At 47.0% G+C, this 21,387-nt stretch overlaps 1 protein-coding gene across 8 annotated transcripts in view; it reads left to right on the forward strand.

Moving 5' to 3' along the window:
• Positions 1-21,387, forward strand: part of LOC117607798 (protein pangolin, isoforms A/H/I/S) — a 165,034-nt gene that overhangs the window by 125,794 nt on the left and 17,853 nt on the right. The window contains exons 1-4 of one of the 8 annotated variants that reach the window (XM_034331924.2): positions 966-13,455; positions 14,380-14,527; positions 19,897-19,987; positions 21,186-21,317. In XM_034331924.2, the coding sequence (XP_034187815.2) occupies positions 11,467-13,455; positions 14,380-14,527; positions 19,897-19,987; positions 21,186-21,317 (2,360 nt within the window). In that variant the 5' untranslated portion in view covers positions 966-11,466. Of the gene's footprint in view, positions 1-965; positions 13,456-14,379; positions 14,528-19,896; positions 19,988-21,185; positions 21,318-21,387 lie in introns of those variants that run through there. The other 7 variants (XR_004582241.2, XM_034331925.2, XM_034331921.2 and 4 more) reach the window with 7 other exon arrangements.

Below are 21,387 nucleotides of genomic sequence, written 5' to 3' on the forward strand. Positions count from 1 at the left end.
CTTTGCATAATTCTACGGAATATATAATTACGTAATGCCGGTCTGAGAAGATTTAGGGGAAAGAGCCCTTTCGTAAGAGGGTTGGCGGACACTCCTTCCCTTCAACGCACGCGCAGTTACTGCTCATTGTGCGCCCTAAACGCAAAGATTATATAATGGTTTCCCAGTGGCGTAGGATTCCCGAAAAAATACACCCTGGGTTAGCTAATGTTGCTCAACAAGTTGCAATAAATAAAAATATTTCGTTCTCAGTTTGATCGCCGCGAACTACTTTCAACCCCATTTTAATAGTTTCTTTTCACACGCCCATCGGTCACCAATAGACCCAAGTCATTAACCAATATAATTTGGAGTAGAAAGAAAAAAGCGCAGCTGGGAGCAAAACAAGCGATCGAAATACCTGGTGCTCCCCTAATCGGCCAGCTTTCGGAGTTACAGTCGCAATTTTGGCCCACTCGTCCTACTACTTTGCCCCTGAATAGCTTCCTCTTCTACTTCGCGTTCAAAGTACAAAGGAAGAGAGGAGGCTGGTGAAGCGGTAGAGGATGAAAATGAAGTGTGTAGTGGCGTGAAGCAACAGCTAGCTGTTTGTAGCTCGTTCAGTTTTAAGTTTGTCACAGTTATAAACGTGACTGCGGGGAAAGTGGGTTGAACGAAGTTCCACGATACTTCCTGGGTGGCACGGTTCGTCGAACAGCCACTGATGCAGTCGCCGAGGAAAAGAAGATTCACAGAGAACCTTCTATCTCTCGAACGGATCCAGAGATCGTCGATTAAACCCCGTAATGCTGGAGAGGGGTAGCGCAATCCTTTTCTGTTTTTTTTTTTCTTCTTCTTTTCTTCGTTCAGTCTGAAACAGATGGAAGATAAAGAGAAGAGCAAAGGGGGTAGAGATAATCTTGGCGGGAAAACTTGGGGGTCGGATAGGATTGGCAGGTAGAGAGGGGGGAGTAGGTGGATCGGGGCATAAAAGTTGAATAAATCTGGAAAGGAAGAGAGAAGAGGGGTGGCGGGTCCGCTCTGCTCGGCTTCAAAGCACGTCAAAGAGAGAGGAACTTCGCGGTCCTAAGTGGCGTGCAAACAAGACCAAGACGATAACTTTATTTACGCAGCTTTATGCACCGGGTGTCTGGAAAAATGACTTTTATACCTCTTCTCTTTCTATTCCTACGCAGCGTCTCTTCTGTGTGCCACCCTTTCGCCTAAATTCTCACGCCAACAGCAATTTTGTTTCCCGGCTATGACGGTCGTGATAAAAACTGGGTTAAAAGACGGGACAAAGAGAAGACGAGAAGAATGAGAGGGAAAGAGTTTCCAACCGGTAGCTACCCCTTTGACGACGCGGAGAACAAAGACATACACCGTGTGTATGAAGCAGGGTTGAAGGAAGAGGGAGCACGAAAGAAAGACGGCAATGGAACGATGAAAAGGAATGGATGAAGAACGATGAGGATATAAAGAGACAAAGATAAATCGTATTAACGCCTATCTTCGAGCCCGCACGTACACACTTGGCCACCCCGTCCCTCCTCTTTGGACAAACGCAAGTGTGTCGTGTACATAGGGGATACATAAGTGGCCGTCTATATGGGCGCGTACGGCCGAAGGAGGCCAAGATACAGGAGGTGTTCTCTCTCTGTTTGCGTGTTTAGAGGTATTTGCACATTCCATAGGTGCACAGAGACAGAGAAATCTAAACGCGTACACGCGGGGATATATTTAAATAGAGGAGAGGGTGGGCGCGTGTAGGTGTAAGGGCGGCAGATAGGTTTGTGCGAAACGTCTGCATGCGAGTCGGTGGACGCAGGCGCCGGTAGCCATGGCGACGATTCCTTCGGATTGGCCGCAGCTTCCACTTGAATCCCCGGCGTCGACCCCCGCAGCCGGCCTCCGGCTCTGACGTACTATCCGCCACCATCGATAACCCCTCTGGCTCGCAGCTCTCTCTCGGCCACCCCCGTCCACAACCACCCCGTCTAACGCTGCCTGCCTTCCACCCTCTCTCGCTTTCTCTTCGCTCCTTCCTCGACCACTCCTCTCTCCTTCTTCTTCCTACCCGTCTTACCTACCCCCCTTCTCTATTTTCGATCATGCTTTCCTTCCTGCCGCACTCTCCAAGATATTCGACGAGGAATCTTATGGGTTTTCGAGAATCCGACCCGAAGTTTATTGGATAGTTTCTCGAGGGGGTTGTTTTGTTTTTTTCTTGGAAATTTTATTTTTGACGAGATTCGATAATTCTCATTGTTCAGAAAAATTTAAATAACATTCCGACGCGTAGAGAGTTTTTCAATCGATGTAAAAACTTCAACAGTTTCACATGCCAGCGATTAATTAACTGCAGTGCATTACCAGCGTTATTAGCGTCCAGCATTCACAACACTGCCACAATAGATAAGGCTGACCACTTCCACGTGTGTGTGGTCACCACACACGCGTTTCCTTCTGCACGCGGTCAGGTGAAACGCCGCTCGAACCAATTAACATTCTATTAAACTCAAAGGAGTACGTGGTTTCTTACCTGACCCTTTCCAACCCCTCTACAGTTACATTTTACTCTGCGTGTCTTGATGCAAAAACATCGCCTGTTGCTCTCACCGGCCGTTATTGAACTGTCGAGATACTTCAGATTAAAAATATCGACGAATAATTATATTTGATGGACGAAAGTTTTCTTTACTCGAACCATTCGCTTAATTCGATTTTAATGCGCAACAATTACGGTGATGAATTAGCGTGTTAAAGTCACGAAGTATCATTTGTCTTTCAGATATGATTTACAGATTATCGCGTAGATTCGTGCCATCAATCATTATTAATGGAACAATGTGCGATTTATTTCGAAGTGCATACTAAACAGAAATTGCATAAATCTAGAATCATTACTGATCGTTGTTCGATTAGGAATCTTTTCTAATCCATCAATTTATCGATACATTTTTTTTTTTTATCTATTCGAGGATTTACAAATTGTTACAGGCTTTCGTGGTGAAATTGCGAATCGCGATTTTAAAGCGGTAACTTCGGAAACGAGATTGTTCGTTGCTCCACCGTCGGTATAATGATTACGCGTTTTCCACCCTCGCGCTGTCGATGGTGTAAATGCGTTTCCGCCGGAGAGCCACGCAGTCGTGTTTCGTGGCTGGGAACTAACGAATATCCACATCATTCGTAATCACCGTATAGAACAGCGTTCTCTCTCTTTTTTTTAAATATACATACATAGCCGGCGAGAAAAATGCGGTTAAATCGTCGGCCGCTCGTGACGGAATAATGGTAAACGCGCGAACGGCGGCTCGGTTGTTTAATTCGAGGCGAACGAAAACAGGCTTTGCGTCGGTGGTTATATCGAAAAAAGCAAAAAATAAAAGAGAGAGAGAGTATGTGGAACATCAACGCGTTGAATAAACGGGAATACTATTTGATACGATGAAGGCGCGACGATTTTCCACGTTCAAGGCGATTCGGATAATTATCGTCGCGCTTTCCTCTCGAAATTATGAGGAAATCGTCGCGATTACTCTTTAAAGAAAATATTTTAAATTCATTTTCAGCCTCATTTCTTTAGATACTTATTTCTCCAATGTATGAAAAAATATTTCTTTGATTTGAAATTTTCAAATAATGCAATCAAAATCACAGCCACGAAATTTTCACAGCGTTTACGTGCTCGGCACACTTTGCACAGCCGCATCCGTACGCGTCCTCTGCATAAACGCAGCGGCAGGTTAATTATCGTGCTAGCTTCCGGCTCGCATTCTCCGCGAGATCTCGACTGGATGATTTCGGTGTCTAGCTTAATTGCTCGGCGCGCTTGCTTCGCCTCCGTTGCGACGAAATTATCAAAATTTCCTCACGGCTCTTTATCGCGCGCGCACGTGTGCGTGTACACGAACCAATTTGTCGTTCGACCAGTTGCTCCGCCGCGAACAAAGAAACGCGCGAAAAGGTACATGGTCGGGATGGTACACGTTTTGATGGCGATGCGCGTCGCTCGTTAATGAACGCGTGCAGTCGATAATTTAAAGCAGCCATGGAAAATGAGTTGAAAGCAGGCGCTTTGCTCGATACCGAAAATCAAGCCTCCGCTTCGTGCTCGAGGGAGAAGAAATAAGGGAGGGAAAGAGGTTCATAGAAAATTTTGCTATAATTGAAGCTCGAAGAGGTCGATGACCCGAGCAATTTCTCCTTTCTCCCAGAAAATTGTTATAAAGTGATTTTTCAAACTTTGACAATTTTTTTCAATCAATCTTCGTCTACATAAAATTAGAATATTTCATTCGATGGAACGTCGCGAGGTGTGCAGTCGTCTCCCAATGGTCCATCGACCATTAGTACATAGCGCGAGGTGAGGAGTAACGCGTTTGCAAACCTCTAGAATTACCGGTGCATAGTAATCCAATCCAATCGAATGCGGACGATGCGAGAGGAAACGATGCAACCAGACTTGGAAAAGAATCGTCGAAGGATCGGTGGTACCGAAATGGTAATTCGTGTAACGTGAGAGTACGCTGATCCGAGATGCGAGAACGTTCGATACCGGAAACGAGGATGCTCGAGGTGATGGCTCTCGCCTGTGGCTATTGTGATGCTCGATGAAACGAGCCTGAATATTCGACGGGACAAAACGTGCTGTTCAAGTAAGATACAGTGTTAAATATAAAAAACATTTGCTGAGTAGAGAAGTATTGTTTTTACGTTGAGAATGTAAACTTGAAAAGGTGTGAAAGATGATCGAAAATGGGGCACAGGGACAATCGGAGACTCGAACAATTTAGTAGAACACGATTTTTACACAATTATAAGAGACAGGATTATTCGATTGCTCGTCGACAAAGCGAGGTAAAATTGCCGGAAGAATGTAAAGATGGACGGCTAGATTCATATAGAAGTAAAAGGGGTGCGTGGGTGGGCGTACATGGACGAACCATGTAGAGTCAGGTAGGTTGGTAAATATGTGGGTCGTAACTAGGAAGCTGTGTACGCGAGAACCGTGTCCGGATAGTCGTCGACTTGGAAAAAAGAGAAAAAGAAAAACGTGAAAATCAGGTATGCAGTGTCGGCCATATACGTTGTATGCTCGGCTTAAATGTGCACACTCAATTATTTCCCAAGGTAGGTGTATCCAAAGCACAGGATGGGAACAGCATCGTTGCTCTCGAATACTTTAATTTCACTTTAATCTTCTTTTCTAAACGAACAAAATGGAGGAGTTTTAAAGACTTCAGAAAATGTGTAGCCATCCAGGTGTTGATCTCTTGAAAAATTTCCTTTTATATTAAATTCGGATATTTTTCAAATTTTTGATTTAAAAAATCATAGATCAAATATTTACATAAAAGTCGTAAGGATTGTTCTACAGGATACTCGATGAACGAGGATGCCTCACACGTGGACGTACGATTAATCTTTTGGGCAATTGGTTTTTCCCGGTTGTAACCAAAAAATTTCTATCCCTTTTTCAAGATATTTTTTTTTACTCTTCCCTTTATTTTGGGGCCGTCGCTGGAATCGATATTCGAAGGGAAATCACTGCGGGAAACGCGCGCGTCCGCTGTGTTGTTTTTACAAAATCCTCCAAACGGGAAGCTTTTTCGTTTCAGCCACGAATCACAGAGGGTGTGAGGAGATGAAACACAGGTGGGGAAGGGTGGACGAGGGGTTGTGGCGGAATGTGAGGGAACGAATTTCGAAGCGTGACGCCGGTAATGATTTATTTTTCCGAATTTAGAGAGCGGCACTGCATTTTTCCCGAATTTATTAAAGGGTCACGCAACGCGTGGCGTGTGTTTAATTGAAAAAGCTCCCAGACCCGAGCGAATTTAGCGTTAAATAATTGTTGTGTTTTTCGACGCGGCCCCGGAACACCAGTAATTTCGGGCGAGAAAAAATGCAATCTCGTTCAATATTTGCGGTCGTCACGGTTTTTAAAACTGTTATTTCATCGTTCCAATTTTTAACCCTGAAATTTCGTAACAAAAAATGCATTTCCAGCTATTCACGGACAGTATTGAACGTTGTTATTTCGTTGCAGTACCCAAACAATTTATTAATTATTCAAACAGAAATATGATATTATAATATTTTTCGAACGATCTTTCAATGATACTTTTTCTGGATAGCTGTTAACCTTCAAAAAAATTGCAGTATTTATTCGATGACAGTGGAATTTATAGATTAAAAATCTTCATTCGTGGAACCTTACATCGTTTACCGTTTCAACTCCGCAATTATTTGAACTCCACAGAGAAGTGAAAGCTCGTGAACGAAAGAGGGCGAGAAATCGATCCGAATAGTAGAAGGGTTTGAATAAGGAATCCCGTTGCGCGTCGTTCTCGCAAATATAACCATCGAGAGATAAATACCCGAAAGCATATAGGGGTGAAAGATACACACGCTAGTAACTAGTCGGACAAACAAGTAGTAGAAGGCACAGTTTAAAGTACAACAACAGCAACAACGTCCACCGATCGTGTTTCCTGAACGTGGTCGTTCGTCGTGGAACAGTCTTTCCACCCCTCCCTACGATTCCAACCGCCCCCACCAAACGGCACAACCACCCCCTTCGAACATGCTCCGCTCGGCAGGAACCCTCTCCTCTGCAACCCTCGTGGCATGGCCCTGGTAGACCGAACGAACGAGGGAGAGAACCCTTCCTCTCTACCCCCAGAGTGCCTACGCCTCCCGCGTTGCCCCGGCAACCCCAGCTTGGGGTTGGCCTCCGCCTCCTCCGTGCTCTGCAGCTCCATTCACGGCGACCCCCTCCCTCGTCCCTTTCTCCAACAGTTTCTCCTCGTTCTACGACTCCGAGAGCAGCCTGTTCCTCTTCCACCCTTCTCTTTTCGACCACCCTGAAGCAGCTCCGACTGCTTGGTCCAACCCCTCGCCCGCTTCTTCTTCCTCGTCTTCTTCTTCTCCGTTCTTCTACTAGCGTCGTTTCAAGGAACAGGTGAGAAAAGAACGGAAGAAACACGATACGACTTGGTTATGATCATGCGTATGGGGGTGGAAAAGGAATAGGGGAGGTTGGAGGAGGATGTCAGAGCTCCTCTGGAAGCCAACCGGATTAACGTATCTCGAATAATTTGTATACAGTCGCTATTATACAGGGTGTCCTGTAGATAATGGTACGAAAATTCTTGATGGAAAAATAAAATAAGAAATGTCGGATTTAATTAAAATTAAAATTTTATGCTTGTGTATATGAAAAGAAAGGAACCAATTTGTGTTTCAACCCTGTTGATCGCATAGGGTGAGATCGTCTGTGGCGAGCGACCAATGGCTAAAAGACGTTGTTATCGTTGCTTCCCGGTTACGTGTTCGCGCTGTATTGAGAAAATATTATCGATCGAGGAGGCGCGCGCGCGAGCATCCACCTACTCGCTTGCGTGGGTGGTTACCGCCCGCGGGGAGTGAACGTGAGAATTTCAACGTGGTCGATCCGCTTCCCTCGTCGTTGAAACGACGATGCGCAGTTCGGAGATGTAAGAGGAAGGGGTGGTTCCGGGGGTTGCAGGTAATCGGGGAAGGAAAGTCGAAAGGGCAAATTGGAATTGTTAACTCGTGCGGTGAATGCGTGAGTTGGAAACGTGGCGGAAGTGTTTGCGCGCCATGTGAAGTATCTGCCAGGAAATATTTTATAGGAATACAAGAAAATTTTCTTTGATTTATTTAATTTCAATTTCGATTTCTCATTTGAAAAATTAAGAAACGACCCTTAAATGAAAAATACAAATATAACAGCCATTTCAGAAGATAAAAGCCCCATCTTCTTCAGCTTTCTTACCGTCTTCCCGGTCTACCAAACGAGGGTTTACCATCGATTTAACCCCCTTCGTGGAAAAGACGATGTTTCCCTTTCGTAAGAAGCCTCGCGAATGGCTACACGCGACTCCTTCAACCGGAAGATCGAATCTGAACGTCGTTCAGCCTCTTACGTGGCGTCAATTCGATTCACCCTATTTTCAGATAGAAAAAGCGACGGCGGAGCAACCGTGCCACCCTTCCATCGGCGTTGAAGCAGCCGCGTAACATCGTAAGAGAGACTGCTCGGCAACGTTAAGAGGGTTGTCGCGTTTCGGGTTTGCAGGTTGGCGCGGAGAAAAAGCCCTCCCCTACCTTCCTCTTTTCTTCTGCAGTTGACACGCACGTGAAAATTCGATTCGCTCGGCTGTAGCCCCGATGTACCGGGGTTGAAGGTGCAACGCGTCACCAGAGAGGGTGTACTCACCCTCCTTTCGTTTTGAAGCTTGTATCGCAGGAAATTTAAATTCTTCAGGGATTGACGTATGGCGAAAACATATAGTGAGTTAATATTTTAAACCAGCACGTTTGAAATCACTTTGTTCAACACAGTAGATCTGGACCGTGCGTGGTACGACATTCGTCAGCGTGGCTCTCCCACGGAAATCGTTTGACGCTTTTGATCCGTTCGATTGAACGCGGCGTGATTGAGTTATTAACAGCTGTGATGCTTGCTTCATTTGAGAATCCTTTGTACACGGGTATCCGTGCCTACGCTGCAACGTTATAAGAAAATTACATAAAATAATTTTTGATAATCGTGCGCAATCGAGCGAACACGAAATCGTAGTTATATTTCATCGTTAAAAGGAAAAAGAGGCGTGGAAGAAAAAAATGCAGCTGGTGCCCCTGTGGCGCGACACTGCCCACACCCTGAGAAGGAAACTGGCCGTACCCGTTTTCTGATCAACGGTTTTAAGTCGGGGAAAGTGGCGAACGGGAAAGGTGCCGCGTACGTGTATGCTATGCACAGATTTTCTTCGCCGTGCCACGATGTATGCAGCATTGCGGTTCGTATAACTTTTAATTGGGTTATCTGTCCCGGAACACCGTCAATCCGCGCGGTTATAGGCCCGATACAGAAAGCTTTTCCATGTACCGCCAGTGACCCGAATGAAACTGTTTTAAAGACGGTAATCGCGTATCTGAACACGCCCTTTTCCTAAACCGCCATATCGTGACAAGCGAGTATCGACAAGAGTGAAATTAATAACGCTGTCCTCCTGCACTGATAACCTTGTGTTCGCGAGGGTGAAATCATGCGTACAGTATTTCCAGGGCGTTCGTTAGAGAAAGGGTTAACATTTTGATATCCGGTGTCCTATATTCCTGATTTTGACGTTTCAATTTTTACCTCGTTATATTTCACCTTGTTTTCATCTACTCTATGATATACCAATTAAAATAAAAAAATTAATAATTTTGCTACGTACATAAATAAAAACTTATTAAGATGAAATGGCGAAAGTCAAAGATTTTGCGAAGCGTATTATATTCTACCGTACACGCGTTGTTACTTGAACGATTGAAAGGCTGTATGTGAATGGGCCTTTAGGTCGGATCGTGGCGTTGGCTGGCGGTAACAGCGTACCTCGAATTCCGGACGTGGAGGAGACAACGAACGCGCACCGGAAAGTAATCACGCATACAGCAGCCGGGTACAGAGGCCGATCGATTAGCCTGTATCCGCGCCTGCTGCCGCGCACCGCAACTACGTGACAAATATTATCGCGATCGACCGACCAGCTGCGTTTGATGTGGACGCGTTTATGAAATGCCGACACGCCGATAATCATGCGCGGCCAGCGCCCAAGGCTAAATCCGATTTGCAATATTAAGCCGCCCCCGCCTCGCCGTCCCAGCCGTCCCGCTAAACGAGTCCACCTTTTTCGGCCCTCTCCTAATTAATCCGTTCGATTGAACCCTTTCGAGGGCTTCCGGCAATCCTTCGGTCGCGTGCTCCAAGATGGTTCCTTTGTATCAAAAGGGAAATTCTCGAATTATGTAAGAATTACGTTGATCGCAACGCGTAACGTCAACATTGATGCGTAATCAAAAAGCAATATAAATGCTTCAGGGTCTGCTTAGAGCAAACGATAAGTATTGCGTAAGAGGATTCGTTTGAAAAATTTATAACCGATATAATTCCTCCGGAACGTTCGATTCATCGATGGAGTTGAATTACCGCGTTTAACATTTAACATCAGGCCATTACCGATGGACAACAAAAACGCGGACCGAATAGAGAGACACTCGAGCTTAATGGAAACGCGGAGCATCATCGAAGTTCGCGCAAAGGCAACATTCAATGCGACGTTATCACCGTCGATTTCAATTAATCGTTCCATCAAAATGAATAGATACCAAAGAGGTCAGCTCTTCGGCATATTTTTTTTTCTGCTCGATAATCAAAGGCTGGAATGTTAGAGACCGGAGCCAACGAGTCTAATAACGTTGTTACACGCAATGAAGATCCTCGTGTTCTTCGTTTTCGCGTACAGTCCTCGGTGAAATTCGCCAAATGGATTGCGGTGCTTCGATTTAGTCGAGCGTGGAGCTCGTTGGATCCCCAAAGCGTCTCTGATCGCTCGTTTCTTCCATCCCCTGTAAACGTCTGTGAAATATATTCGAGGAAACATCGATGCTCGGAGCGCTGATCTTTCGCTCCAGTTGCGAAAAAAACCTGTCTCTCTCTCCCTCGTGCAAATTGGAGCACCGATAAACGTGCCTCGCTCGATCACTCCCTTTCCAAGGGGCACATTTGTTCCGGTAACTGCGTTCTGCGAGACGGAGACAGGTGCGCTCAACCCCTCGTGTGTGCTTTCACGAGTTACAATCAGGTTCGTGACTGGTGGTGATCGTTAAAATGCGAGGAATTACTTGTTTGATACGAAACTGAGATAAAGGAACACGTGATAACGCCAGGTAACTGGGATTAGAAAATCATGAAATAAATATGTACTTGGCGATTGTTACTTTCAACGGTATCGTAGCTGAAGCGAAGGCGCATCCTGAAGCACTTTCGAAATAGGTCATCGATTCACCTTAATCTCTTGATTCACTGTTCTTTGAATCAAAGGTTCCTACCTCAAGGTACTGTCAATGCCAGTCACGCAGCCAGGCCCAAACAAGCTGCTCCCCGTACACATACTTAGCCTAAGTAACGGAGAAGGGTCACGCGTGGACCGTCCTCGAACGAGGTGACTGTACATTCGACGCTAGTGATACCGTCTTCGTTCCGCTCACGGAACGCTCCTACTCTTCGTCGCCCTGTCGTCGTTGCTCGTGTCTTCTCCAGCTCTCTCTGTCTGTCTCTTTCCGTTGCGAGGTTGCCCGCCCGCCCGTATTCTCGTTCTCTCGCTCTATCCGCCAGCCGTCCGCCGCCCGCCGCCTCCGCCCCCGTGGCATACCAACCAACGAGCCGGGGCCGCTTTCGCTTTGTGCGCGCCGGGGCGGCGGTACATCAAAGCCTTCTAGTTCCCGCTCCGGCCTTTGACGGCTGCGTCGCGGCCGTTCGCTCAGTCATCGCTCGGTAGGCGAAGCCGGCACGCCGTGGATGAACGGTCGCGTGCGCGCCAACGGTCGCCGAATCCGTGGGATTCGCAGCCTCTGGCTAACCAGAAGATTTCTCGATCGCGGAAACGCGACCGTCGCCGCTGGACGATGTCGCCTCGTGGCAGCAAGTGCACGCGCCTCAACAAAGCGGCTGCAAAAGGTCGACCTGTGCGCCATCATCATCAGCGACCGACCTCGAACCAGGCCACGCGCGTCGACGACGACGAGGAGACGACGGTCATCGACGAGAACAACACTTTCGCATCGGAGACAACTGACAGAACCACGGCCACGGCTACCACGACGAACAACACCAAGACCAGGACGAGTAAGTCTGCGGTGGCAGCGTGCGAGGGTCGATCGTCGTGGGCGACGCGCATGCGCCAACCCCTGGAGAGTAGCCTCGAGCCCCGTGAAAACAGCACCCTGATGCAACCATGGCCGACCAGACAACGCTGCCACGATCAACTCGTCGAGGATCGCCCCGACGATACTAACCACCACGGAGATGCTGCGGTCTCATCCACGTCGTCGTTGTCCTCACCCGCGTTCTCCTCCTCCACCGACGCGCTGTCTCGTCGATCGACGTCCCCTCCGTCGACCACCTCGTCGCCGGTACGTTCCAGCTCACCAAACTCGATCATCTCTCAGGAGAAGCTTTCGAAGGAGAACGAACAGGTGGAGGAGAAAAGAACTGTGGATTCGAGGCGGTACATCGGCGATCAGGATCGTATCAGACGGTGGAAGCAGGAGAGACAGTGCTCTGTCAGATCACGCGGGGTTAGAGAGAGTGTCACTGAAAAATCATCCACCCCAGTGGTCACGGCATCGTCGGCGATAGCCTGCGCATCCACATCCTCGACGATATCCTCACCTTCGCCGTTCTCTTCTTCCGTTTCCACGACCTCGGACCGAGTGATCGACCAGTCGGCACAGGGCAGCGTGAAAAGTTGTCCACCTGTGTCGCACTCGTCGGTAATCGAAAGTTTGAGAAGTGCTCTGGAGAGTTACGATCGCAGCAGAATCTACCTCGCACATGTGTCCTTCCTGGATTGGCGGGACCTACCAGGACGACGGCGCGCCACCGTCGTCCCAGCTGGAGACGCTGAGAGGGTGTGGGTGGTGGGGGCGGCTGATCACGAGGGACACCACAGGACGCGATTGCTGGTAACCGGTCGCCACTGGCGACCACGTTGCTTGAGACGGGTGAACATGTTGAGCCAACCGGTGATATACGCTGGTGGGGGCAGAGGATCCTTGACGGTGGACCTCTTTCTTTGGTGGTTCCATCGAGAGTTCGCCGTGACGGCAATGGCCATGCATCCCGATGGTGCCGTGTTAGTCGCCGAGAGTGCGGACTACCTGCCACCAGAAGCTGACTGCATCGCTGCCGACGGTTTGGTCAGACTATTCGTAGTGCCGAAAGATTGCCTGGAGATGAAGATCGTCGTTAGGGAACTTCGAGTTAGACTAGCCATCGGGCTACTTTCCCGAGCTTCCTGCAGCGTTTATCGTACATTCTCTAACACGTCGAAAGACATCGATCCCTTAACTGGTTACCTGAGAAACTTTACTCTGAAAGAGGCGTTCGCCGATCTGCATCGCGCCTGGCTGAGCATCAGGTCGGAGACGTTCGCTCGCAGTTGGACGTTGCCGCGCGATCGCGAAGACGCGTCTGGTAACATCGGTCCGTCCTTGTCCTCGCGGATTCACGCGTCACCCGACGAGGAGGAGGACAGAATGCTGCTGATCGAGTTGCAGAACGTAGCTAGGGAAGTGGGTCTGGAGGTCAACGACGACGAGCTGAGCAAGTGGATCCTCGACGAGGAAAGCGATCTTGCGCGATGCGTCAGGAAGTTGGAACTCGAAGAGGATCATTGCCGCGTGAAGATCGAGGCGGATGAGAAGTGGGCCGATTACGACGGTGGGGAACAGCAACAGGAGGAGGATGAAGAGGAAGAGGACAAAGAAGACGAGCCGAGCGCGGAAGAAACTGTCGGTCTGCTGTCGAGGGTGCTGACATGGATGGAAAGGGAGCCTCTCGATCCGGGACTATTACTCGCCGTCAGATCGATGCGCGATACTGCCGCACTCATGGTAAGCACCGACTGATAAGAGACAACCACTCGAGCCTATCGATCGTCTCAGCCGTCGCCGCCGCGACGCGAAAACCCCCCTTAGGAAAAGAGGGAGCGACCTTGCGAAATTCGCGCGGCCAGATTGAACTAATTCTCCATCGAACGTTAGAAGAAGAGGGACTAGGAAGGGACGCGACGAGGACGCTGAAGGGCCCACTTGAATTCGGCAATACGTCGTCGAGCCGACGGACGGAAAAGCCGAACGGGAACGAACCCTCGAACGTTCGAGGATCGCGTTCGCCGTCTTTGCAAATTAATGCTCGAGCTCGTCCTCGATAACCGTTCCCCCTTCGAGAGTTTATTGAATTGTATATTATATTTCCTCTCCGAGGGCATTTTACTCCTCGTGGACCATCCTCGGATCGACATGGAAATATCATGCTAATATCTATGTTAAACAGGGAGAGAAACGGAAATGGTACTCCAGAGCCGATCAAAGAATCGGATACTTTTTTGTTGGATCGTTAGGCTATTTATTTCGTCAAAGGTATATTTCTGTGCCCTTGTTACTCTCCATCACTCGGCTTTCAATTAAACATGAAACATTTACTATTTATACTAAATATACTTCACTAAAAATAAATTCGAATATGTAAGGAACGCTAAATCAAGGATCGAGAGAGATATTAATTTCAATCACTTTGCACAAAACACCTGTCGTCGGTTCCGGGGCTTCAATTAATTATTTCATATCCCTGGGCTGTCTACTAATTATCCAGCTGCATTAACGATGCATTAATTAACACAATATTAATTAATTACTTGATAACGATAATGTAGCGTGGACAGGGAAGGCTGCTATACCGTTTCAAAACTTGCCTTGCTGTACCTATATTGGTTTTTCTCTCGTTTATGCTAACCGTATTTTTTGGTTGATTTGTAGGCGAGCAAGATGGGCCTGGCGGGGACGCATCCGAGCGGGTTGCCTTTCTTCTGCCCCAATGGGGACCACCTGACCCAACCACCGCCTGCTCATATGGGAATTCCACCTTACGGAACGTTGGACGCAGGCAAAGCTGCTGCAGCGGCTGGTGAGTACTTAAAAAACTCTGAACGATTACAAACGTTTTAATTAAATGAACAATCTTCGTATTTATAAATTTCGTTAAATAAAAAATAACAGAAAGTTCCCTTAACCACTTCCGGAGATCTCAGGGTTCACAATATGAATGATGTCTTTAGCTCTCGAGGCAAATTGAAAAAAAAAAGAATCATCTTTCGTTGTTGATAGTCGTGCAAACATTGATATTCCTACGGGGTTCTAATTGAAGAATTATTTCTTATCGAGTCAAGGGTCCGCCGATGCTGAGGCTCGAAACGGGGTTGTAGAGAACGAGGCGTCCCCAGAGAGGTGGAAAGATGGTGAAGAAAGAGGAAACGAGGGAAAAAGAAAGAGATAGAGTGAGAAAGAGGGATAGAACGGAAGTGGTAGTAGTGGTGGGATAAGAGAGAGAGAAGTGAGGCTCGCGAACTGGCGTCAAGTAGGAGAATAAGAGGAGGACTCACCATTAGGCTAATCAGCCAGGCATGCGGCCTCCCTCTGGCGCCGGGTCAAGGGGGTTTCAACCCGCCTGTCTATTTCTACAGCTTCTCTCCTTCCAACCCTTGTTGCACCCGCCCCCGAGACCGCCTCCCCCTCCCTTTCGAACCCCTCGCTATCAACTAAAGGGTCCACTCTAATACAACCACAATACTATCAATTTACAAGAAAATAGATTTTTAGGAAAAATAATCTTCTTACACCAAATTGTAACTGTTTCGAGTGGTAATTAAGAAATTGTAATATTACATTGTTAGAAGAATTTATATATTGAATTTTTTATTATCTGGAAACAGTATCGGAAGTCTGATCCGACGCTTTTGAATCGTATTTAAAAATTCCTGGAATCAAAGGAACGGTGAAACGAGAGAAAGAACATCCCCCGTTTCCAGCGTATAACGACACCAACAGAAGCTCACCCCCCTTCTCGGCGACGATAACGCTAATTACGCTCCATTACTCCACAATACGTTTCCCGTGGTTGTCGTCAGAGGAAATAAAATCCCTGAAAGAAAACGATTCTAATTCATCCCTCGCTTCCTCGTCTGCCTCTCGAGATATCCTCTCAGCCGTTTCGAATCTTTTCTAATAATTTACAATAAATGATACAAGATTTTATGATTTATTTTTGGTCCAGTTAGATTGGTCACTGTGTTGATACAGAGGGAAGCGGGCTGAAGTCTCCGGATGTGTTTGCGCGCGCGCTATCTTTCTATCCTCTCCTTCTGCCTCGGGCCACCCCCTCTCATCCCCCTGCAGTTCCTGGAATATGTAGATGGGGTTGATAGCGTTTATGCACGACTACGAGTTCGTACGGCGGCTCGGGTTCTTTGTCTTGCAAACGAGCGAGCATTTTGTCCCTCTCCCCGAACCTCTACCTTCCTTCAACCATACCCCTCTGGCTCGAGTTCACCCTCTTTCCTTCCCTCTTGCTCTCAGAACGAGGCGATCTCTGTCTCTCTTCCAATGTTCTCAACGCTGTTCAGTCACCACCCACTCACTTCGTTCTCTCGTGCTACGTAGCACCACCACCTCCCTCGTTCAATCCCTCCCTCCTCACCCCCCGCTTTCGGCCTCTTCATCCTCCTTTCCATCCTACTTCTTCTTCTTCTCCTTCTCTGTCTATTTTCCACCTGTACCACTCTCGATCTCTCGGTCCTATTTTGCTCTCTGTCGTTCGTTCGAGAGAGTTTCCAGTGTTCGAAAGCCCCGTAGAGTCCACGAAGCCAACCCCTACCGCGTCGCTCTCTCGCTTTCACGAATATATTTCTAATTAGCTCCACTTTTCGATCTCCGCCGCGTGTTTATTTCAGGATTCCATGGAAGTGTAGGCGGAAGGGAAAGATAGGGTGATGGAGAGAGAAGGAAGACGGAGGGTTGGGGGTTGGGATAGGATATGGAGGGTTGAACAGAGAGAAGAAACGACGATCCCGGCGTTTCGCCGGGGCTCCACCATTGATCCGCTTAATTTTTCTCTCCTCTCGCCACCCCTGCCGCCGGCAATTTTTCTCTTTTTTTTCCCTTCTGCGATTATGAGGCGTTCCTTCGTTTCCCTGATCTTCCTGCCCCCCTTTTTTTTCTAGCATTTTTCTGGCACTCTTGTCTCTCGGTCCAACTCGTTTCTCGTTCTCTTTTTATTTTTAGTCGTTGAGTTTAATTTACTTGATTGACTTTTCAGTAGAAGAATAGTGTTTTTTTTTTATTTTTTATTTTTTGTAATCTTCACGAAGAAAGTCTTGCGATAATAATCTAATAAGTAGTCCACGAATGAGACAATTAACGAGTCTACCCGTTCCTCTCACACCAATATCAAGGATCTATACTTCGTCAGCTTCTCCCCCATCGTGATACAACCTCCCGGAAGAATAACCTTCGCAGGAGACCTGCGTTCAACCTGCGCACTCGAGGGGCACTCGAGGTCCGCTTACAAGGAGGATACGTTCAAGTGGTATTTTAACACTCGAACGAGAGGAAAAGTGTATTTACGTCGGCGCGAGGCCGCGATACGCGAGAAAAGCTCGACAAAGATGTCAAAGTGACCGCTTGAACCGGCGAGAAAAACTGGAGAACCTACTCGTGAAGGATTATGTACTCGAAGAATTGTCAGCTACCGGCGAAAGAAGGCCAAGTGGTTCCTGCACGACAGGGAGGATGCACAGGGCTGGCTATGATATACACCCTTCCATCTCTTTCCTTGTTTGATGTTCTATTATGCGCATTAGTCAATCGACGACTGCGTTCGTTTGCTTTAAGGGGGTGAAAAGAGAATCGAAATCTACATTAAATTTAGATAATAACATCTTCGGCATTAATAACAATTTCTAATTAAACCTTCGAGTGGAAGATCCAACGATTCTAACAGCGTTACGTTCCATAATATCCACATCGTTAAAACTTCATGATCCCCAGGATCTTCTAAATAATCCCCTATCTCCATACGTCGTCCCTTTGTCGATTCCATCCCCCGGAACCCTGTTTCCTTCCCCACGAAGACGCACACGGTTCCTCGTTTCCGGCTGTAACCACGAGCGAGTAAATGTTAACGATAGTCTCTAATAGAGCGAAATAGAGGAGAATAGGGGGTTGAAGGTAGTCTTTCTCTGTCTCCGTCTGTGAAAAAAAAAAAAGTCGAAAACCATCGAAGTCGTCGACCGGCGGGAAGGAAAGGAAGACAGAAGCATGGAAACCGGCGGGACACGGGACGAAGGGTGGAAAGACAGAGAATATCGCGGTATACGGAACACCGGGAGCTCGAGTTGTTCGAGAATAAAAGAGTAATTTTCCGGGTGGTGAGACCCCGATAATGGGGTTGCAGACTGCCGAGTCGACTGGAAAGTGATTAAGCACACATGACGGAGCCCGTGGACTCGTCAGGATATTACGAGCCACCCCTTTCAACCCACCTCTGCCGTCCTTTCTCTCCTCCCTTTCCACCCTCTCCTTCCCTTATATCATCCACCTTCTTCTGCTCACCTACACCCGCCGCGGTTCCTACCTCTAATTCCTTCGTCCCTTACCTTATTCGTACACGATATTGGACAGATAACGATCCTTTCCTGCGTTTCTACGACTTCCAACCGCCCAACCCTAAACCCTTCTCATGGATGTCTCTAGTACGACGAGGTAACTGCTCTCCGATATCGACTCGTTTCTATTCCGGGTTACGATTCTTCCGGCTCGAAGTCTACTCCGAACTTCCAACCCTTTGCACCGAATGTAAATGAATCATCTTTCGATGGTAACTGGAAGAGGGGGATGAAAAAACTAAAGAATTTTTGTGATATTAAATACAGAGGTTGCGAATGATTCTAGAAATACAAGAATCATAAAATAAAAAAGAGGAAACATACAAACTACCCCAATTAGCATTAGCTACCATCACTGTTAAACTATTCCAGGAAGATCCAAGTTATACTGCGCTCGGTTCACGTGTTACCTCGCTAAAACCAAACGCAAACGACCCACGAATCTCCCTCAAGACGGTAAACTACCGGCAAACAATCCCGCAAACCCTATTCTCTCTCCACTGGCCATAATTTCAGCACGCTGAAACGAGCTTTCGTCTGAAAACCACCACCACTACCACCACACCACGGCACATCTTCGGTAACACGAAGGAGAGGCGAGGAGGCAGTGTCTCGATTACAAACGTTGGTCCGGTCCCTGGTAATCGAGAAGCTGCAGGACCCAGGCGATCTCTTTACGGTCCACTGGTAGACGATCGTTATCCAAGGGGGTAGCGAAGAGTGGCTTTATCATGGAAAACCACGCGTTGACCGATTTCGTGCACAGCCCAAGGGGGTCGGTCTCTCTCACGAGAAAGGGGGGGGGGTGGTGGAAGCAGTAGGTACCTCCGGGACATATTCAGGCCGCGATACGCAAAAAGGAGCGACCGATAGGAAGGGGGTGGAAAATGAAAAGAGAGTCCATACGCCGTAACGAAACGATAGAAAGAGGAAGTTGTCGGGTGAGAGGGGGCGAAGGGGTAGAGAAGTATTGGCCTCGTCAAGCGGTTTCAGGCTTGCCGATATTCCGGGCGCTTCTCGTCGACCCTTATGAAGCCAATTACACTTCGCCTCGCCAAAGGCACCCCACTTATAACCGGCAGTCAACGTTTCTGGGGCTCTTCGGGTCGCGACCGGTTCTGCAGCACGTACCGGTTATATTAGATACCGCTACTGTAAAAGCTGCTGCTGCTCCCACTGCTGGTGCACCCCCTTTTTCGTACCTCGGCCCTCGATACGTCTGCGAACCGTGTAACCACGATACAGGGTTGACATCATTGACGAGAAGGGGTTTTTAAATAATTATCGACGGGTTAAGAGCGACGGTGGATCAGGCTTTCTTTTTTTCCATTTTTTGAACTTGCTTTTCGGGTGTTTTTGATTAAACTGATCATTAATTTTTGACAATTGTATTGTAAATTGACGGAGAACCTTGACAAGATATAGTAAATATTTTCTCAAAGGATTGATCGTCGTTGGATGATCGCTATCAATGCCCATTCGTCCGGTCACCCAATCCGTGTTTGTAGTGCAAACCTCCATGATATTAAATACATAGCCACCCTATCCTTCAATCGATTCGCTCTTCTTTGATCTCGCCCGTAATAATGTTTATTCTGCATCTGCTAATACGTGGCCAACAGGCACGACGTGTCAACCCCTTTGAAAAATGTCACAAGCAAATTGCAGTTGTTTCCTTTTTTTTTAACAGAGTGTCATGAAGGATTTTCGCGCGGACAAGTTGGAAATAATTATAATTAAAATGATTGATTTAAAGATCGTTCTTTCTGAAGTCTTTGAAAGAAGATGAGGAAATAAAAAGAATACGAAAACAGCATCTTCATTTTTGTTACAGGTCTGACGAGAGCACCGATGTATCCCTTCTCCACGGGTCAATATCCGTACCCCATGCTTAGCCCGGAAATGACGCAAGTCGCTGCTTCCTGGTAAGTCGGTACACTCGTTTAGCGATGGAAAACGTCGTTGACGAAAAGCTAGATAGATGAATCTCATCTTTGTCCTTCATGCTACTTCCAAGCGAATCAATTTCAACGAATTGTTTTTCAAGAAGAGTACCTATCTTCGGTACTGAACGACTCAAGATCCTTTTAATTTCTAGTAGTTGGTAGAATTTTGATTTATTTACAGGATTATCGGGATTTTCCCGCGACTTTCCGCGGTCCGTATTTCGTGAATTAATCGTAACGAAGATTCGTTTTGAACGGTACGCGAAGTGGGGCTGATTTTCACGTGAAACGTTCGATATTTTTTCGCTATTTAAACGATCGTTAATTCCAGCTTTTCCATATCAACGTCGAGGGCCGGTTAAACGCGATTTTTATATTCATCGTACAAGACCGTTCCTTTTCAATTCGATCTTTACCCGTTTCCAACAAATAGCAGCAGTTCGAGTACGCTCCATTGAAATTGATTCGACGCCGAAAGATCGACGTGAAATAACGTGGAATAACAGCGAACCGAATGGTATTTGGCCCTCGTTTTTCCGGTCAAATCACGGCGTCCAACTCCGTTTGCCCGATTTGGTCATCCTCTCGGTTCCGGTCTATTAGATCGACTACGTCCACCGGTATCGTCGCCATCATCGAACGCTATAACGCACACCGACCGCATCCAGCCAACCCTCCCTCTTGCGACTCCCTCAGCCTCTCCCTCCTTGTTATTTGCTTTCTGCCCGAACCACCCTAAATTGAGATTTTCCACGGATGATTAAGCCCGTTCTTCTCAATTAGGAGGGCGAAACCACCCACGTCTCGCCGATCGTCACCGTGAGGAAACGACACGCGCGGACCTCGAAAAAGTCCTTCCTTTTGAGGTTCTTCGAGGAGTACCGTGAACTTTTGTTAGGCCGAGGTGTAATTTTTAAAAGGATCCTTTTTTTATAACGATTTTTTGTTGTGAATCGAATTTGGAAGACGAAGCTTGATATTTTCTATCATTTTAACTGCAGTTTATTATAATTTATTTGCGTTTGAAATGTTTTTTATGATTTTCATATACTTTCGTTTTTTCAATTTTATTTTAAGATTTCAAGAAGTTGAGATTATTCTATCTTTTTTAATTTATAAACTGTAGGCGTGAATTGTTTGTGATAATTATTCTATGTATGAAATTGATTATTTTCAGGCTAAACTCTTTGACAAGCAATGGTTTCGTTTCCAGGCATACACCAAGCATGTACCCCATTTCACCGGCAAGCACTGGTTTTCGAAGTCCGTATCCCACGAGTTTGCCCATCACAAGTTCTAGTTTACCAAGGTTAGTAGGTGATCGAGATCAGATTTGTCAAGTTTACCGTCACCGGATCAGACTAATTCTAGTTACATGT

This window comes from Osmia lignaria, chromosome 6 (assembly GCF_051020975.1).
Source record: "Osmia lignaria lignaria isolate PbOS001 chromosome 6, iyOsmLign1, whole genome shotgun sequence".
Lineage (NCBI taxonomy): Eukaryota > Metazoa > Arthropoda > Insecta > Hymenoptera > Megachilidae > Osmia > Osmia lignaria.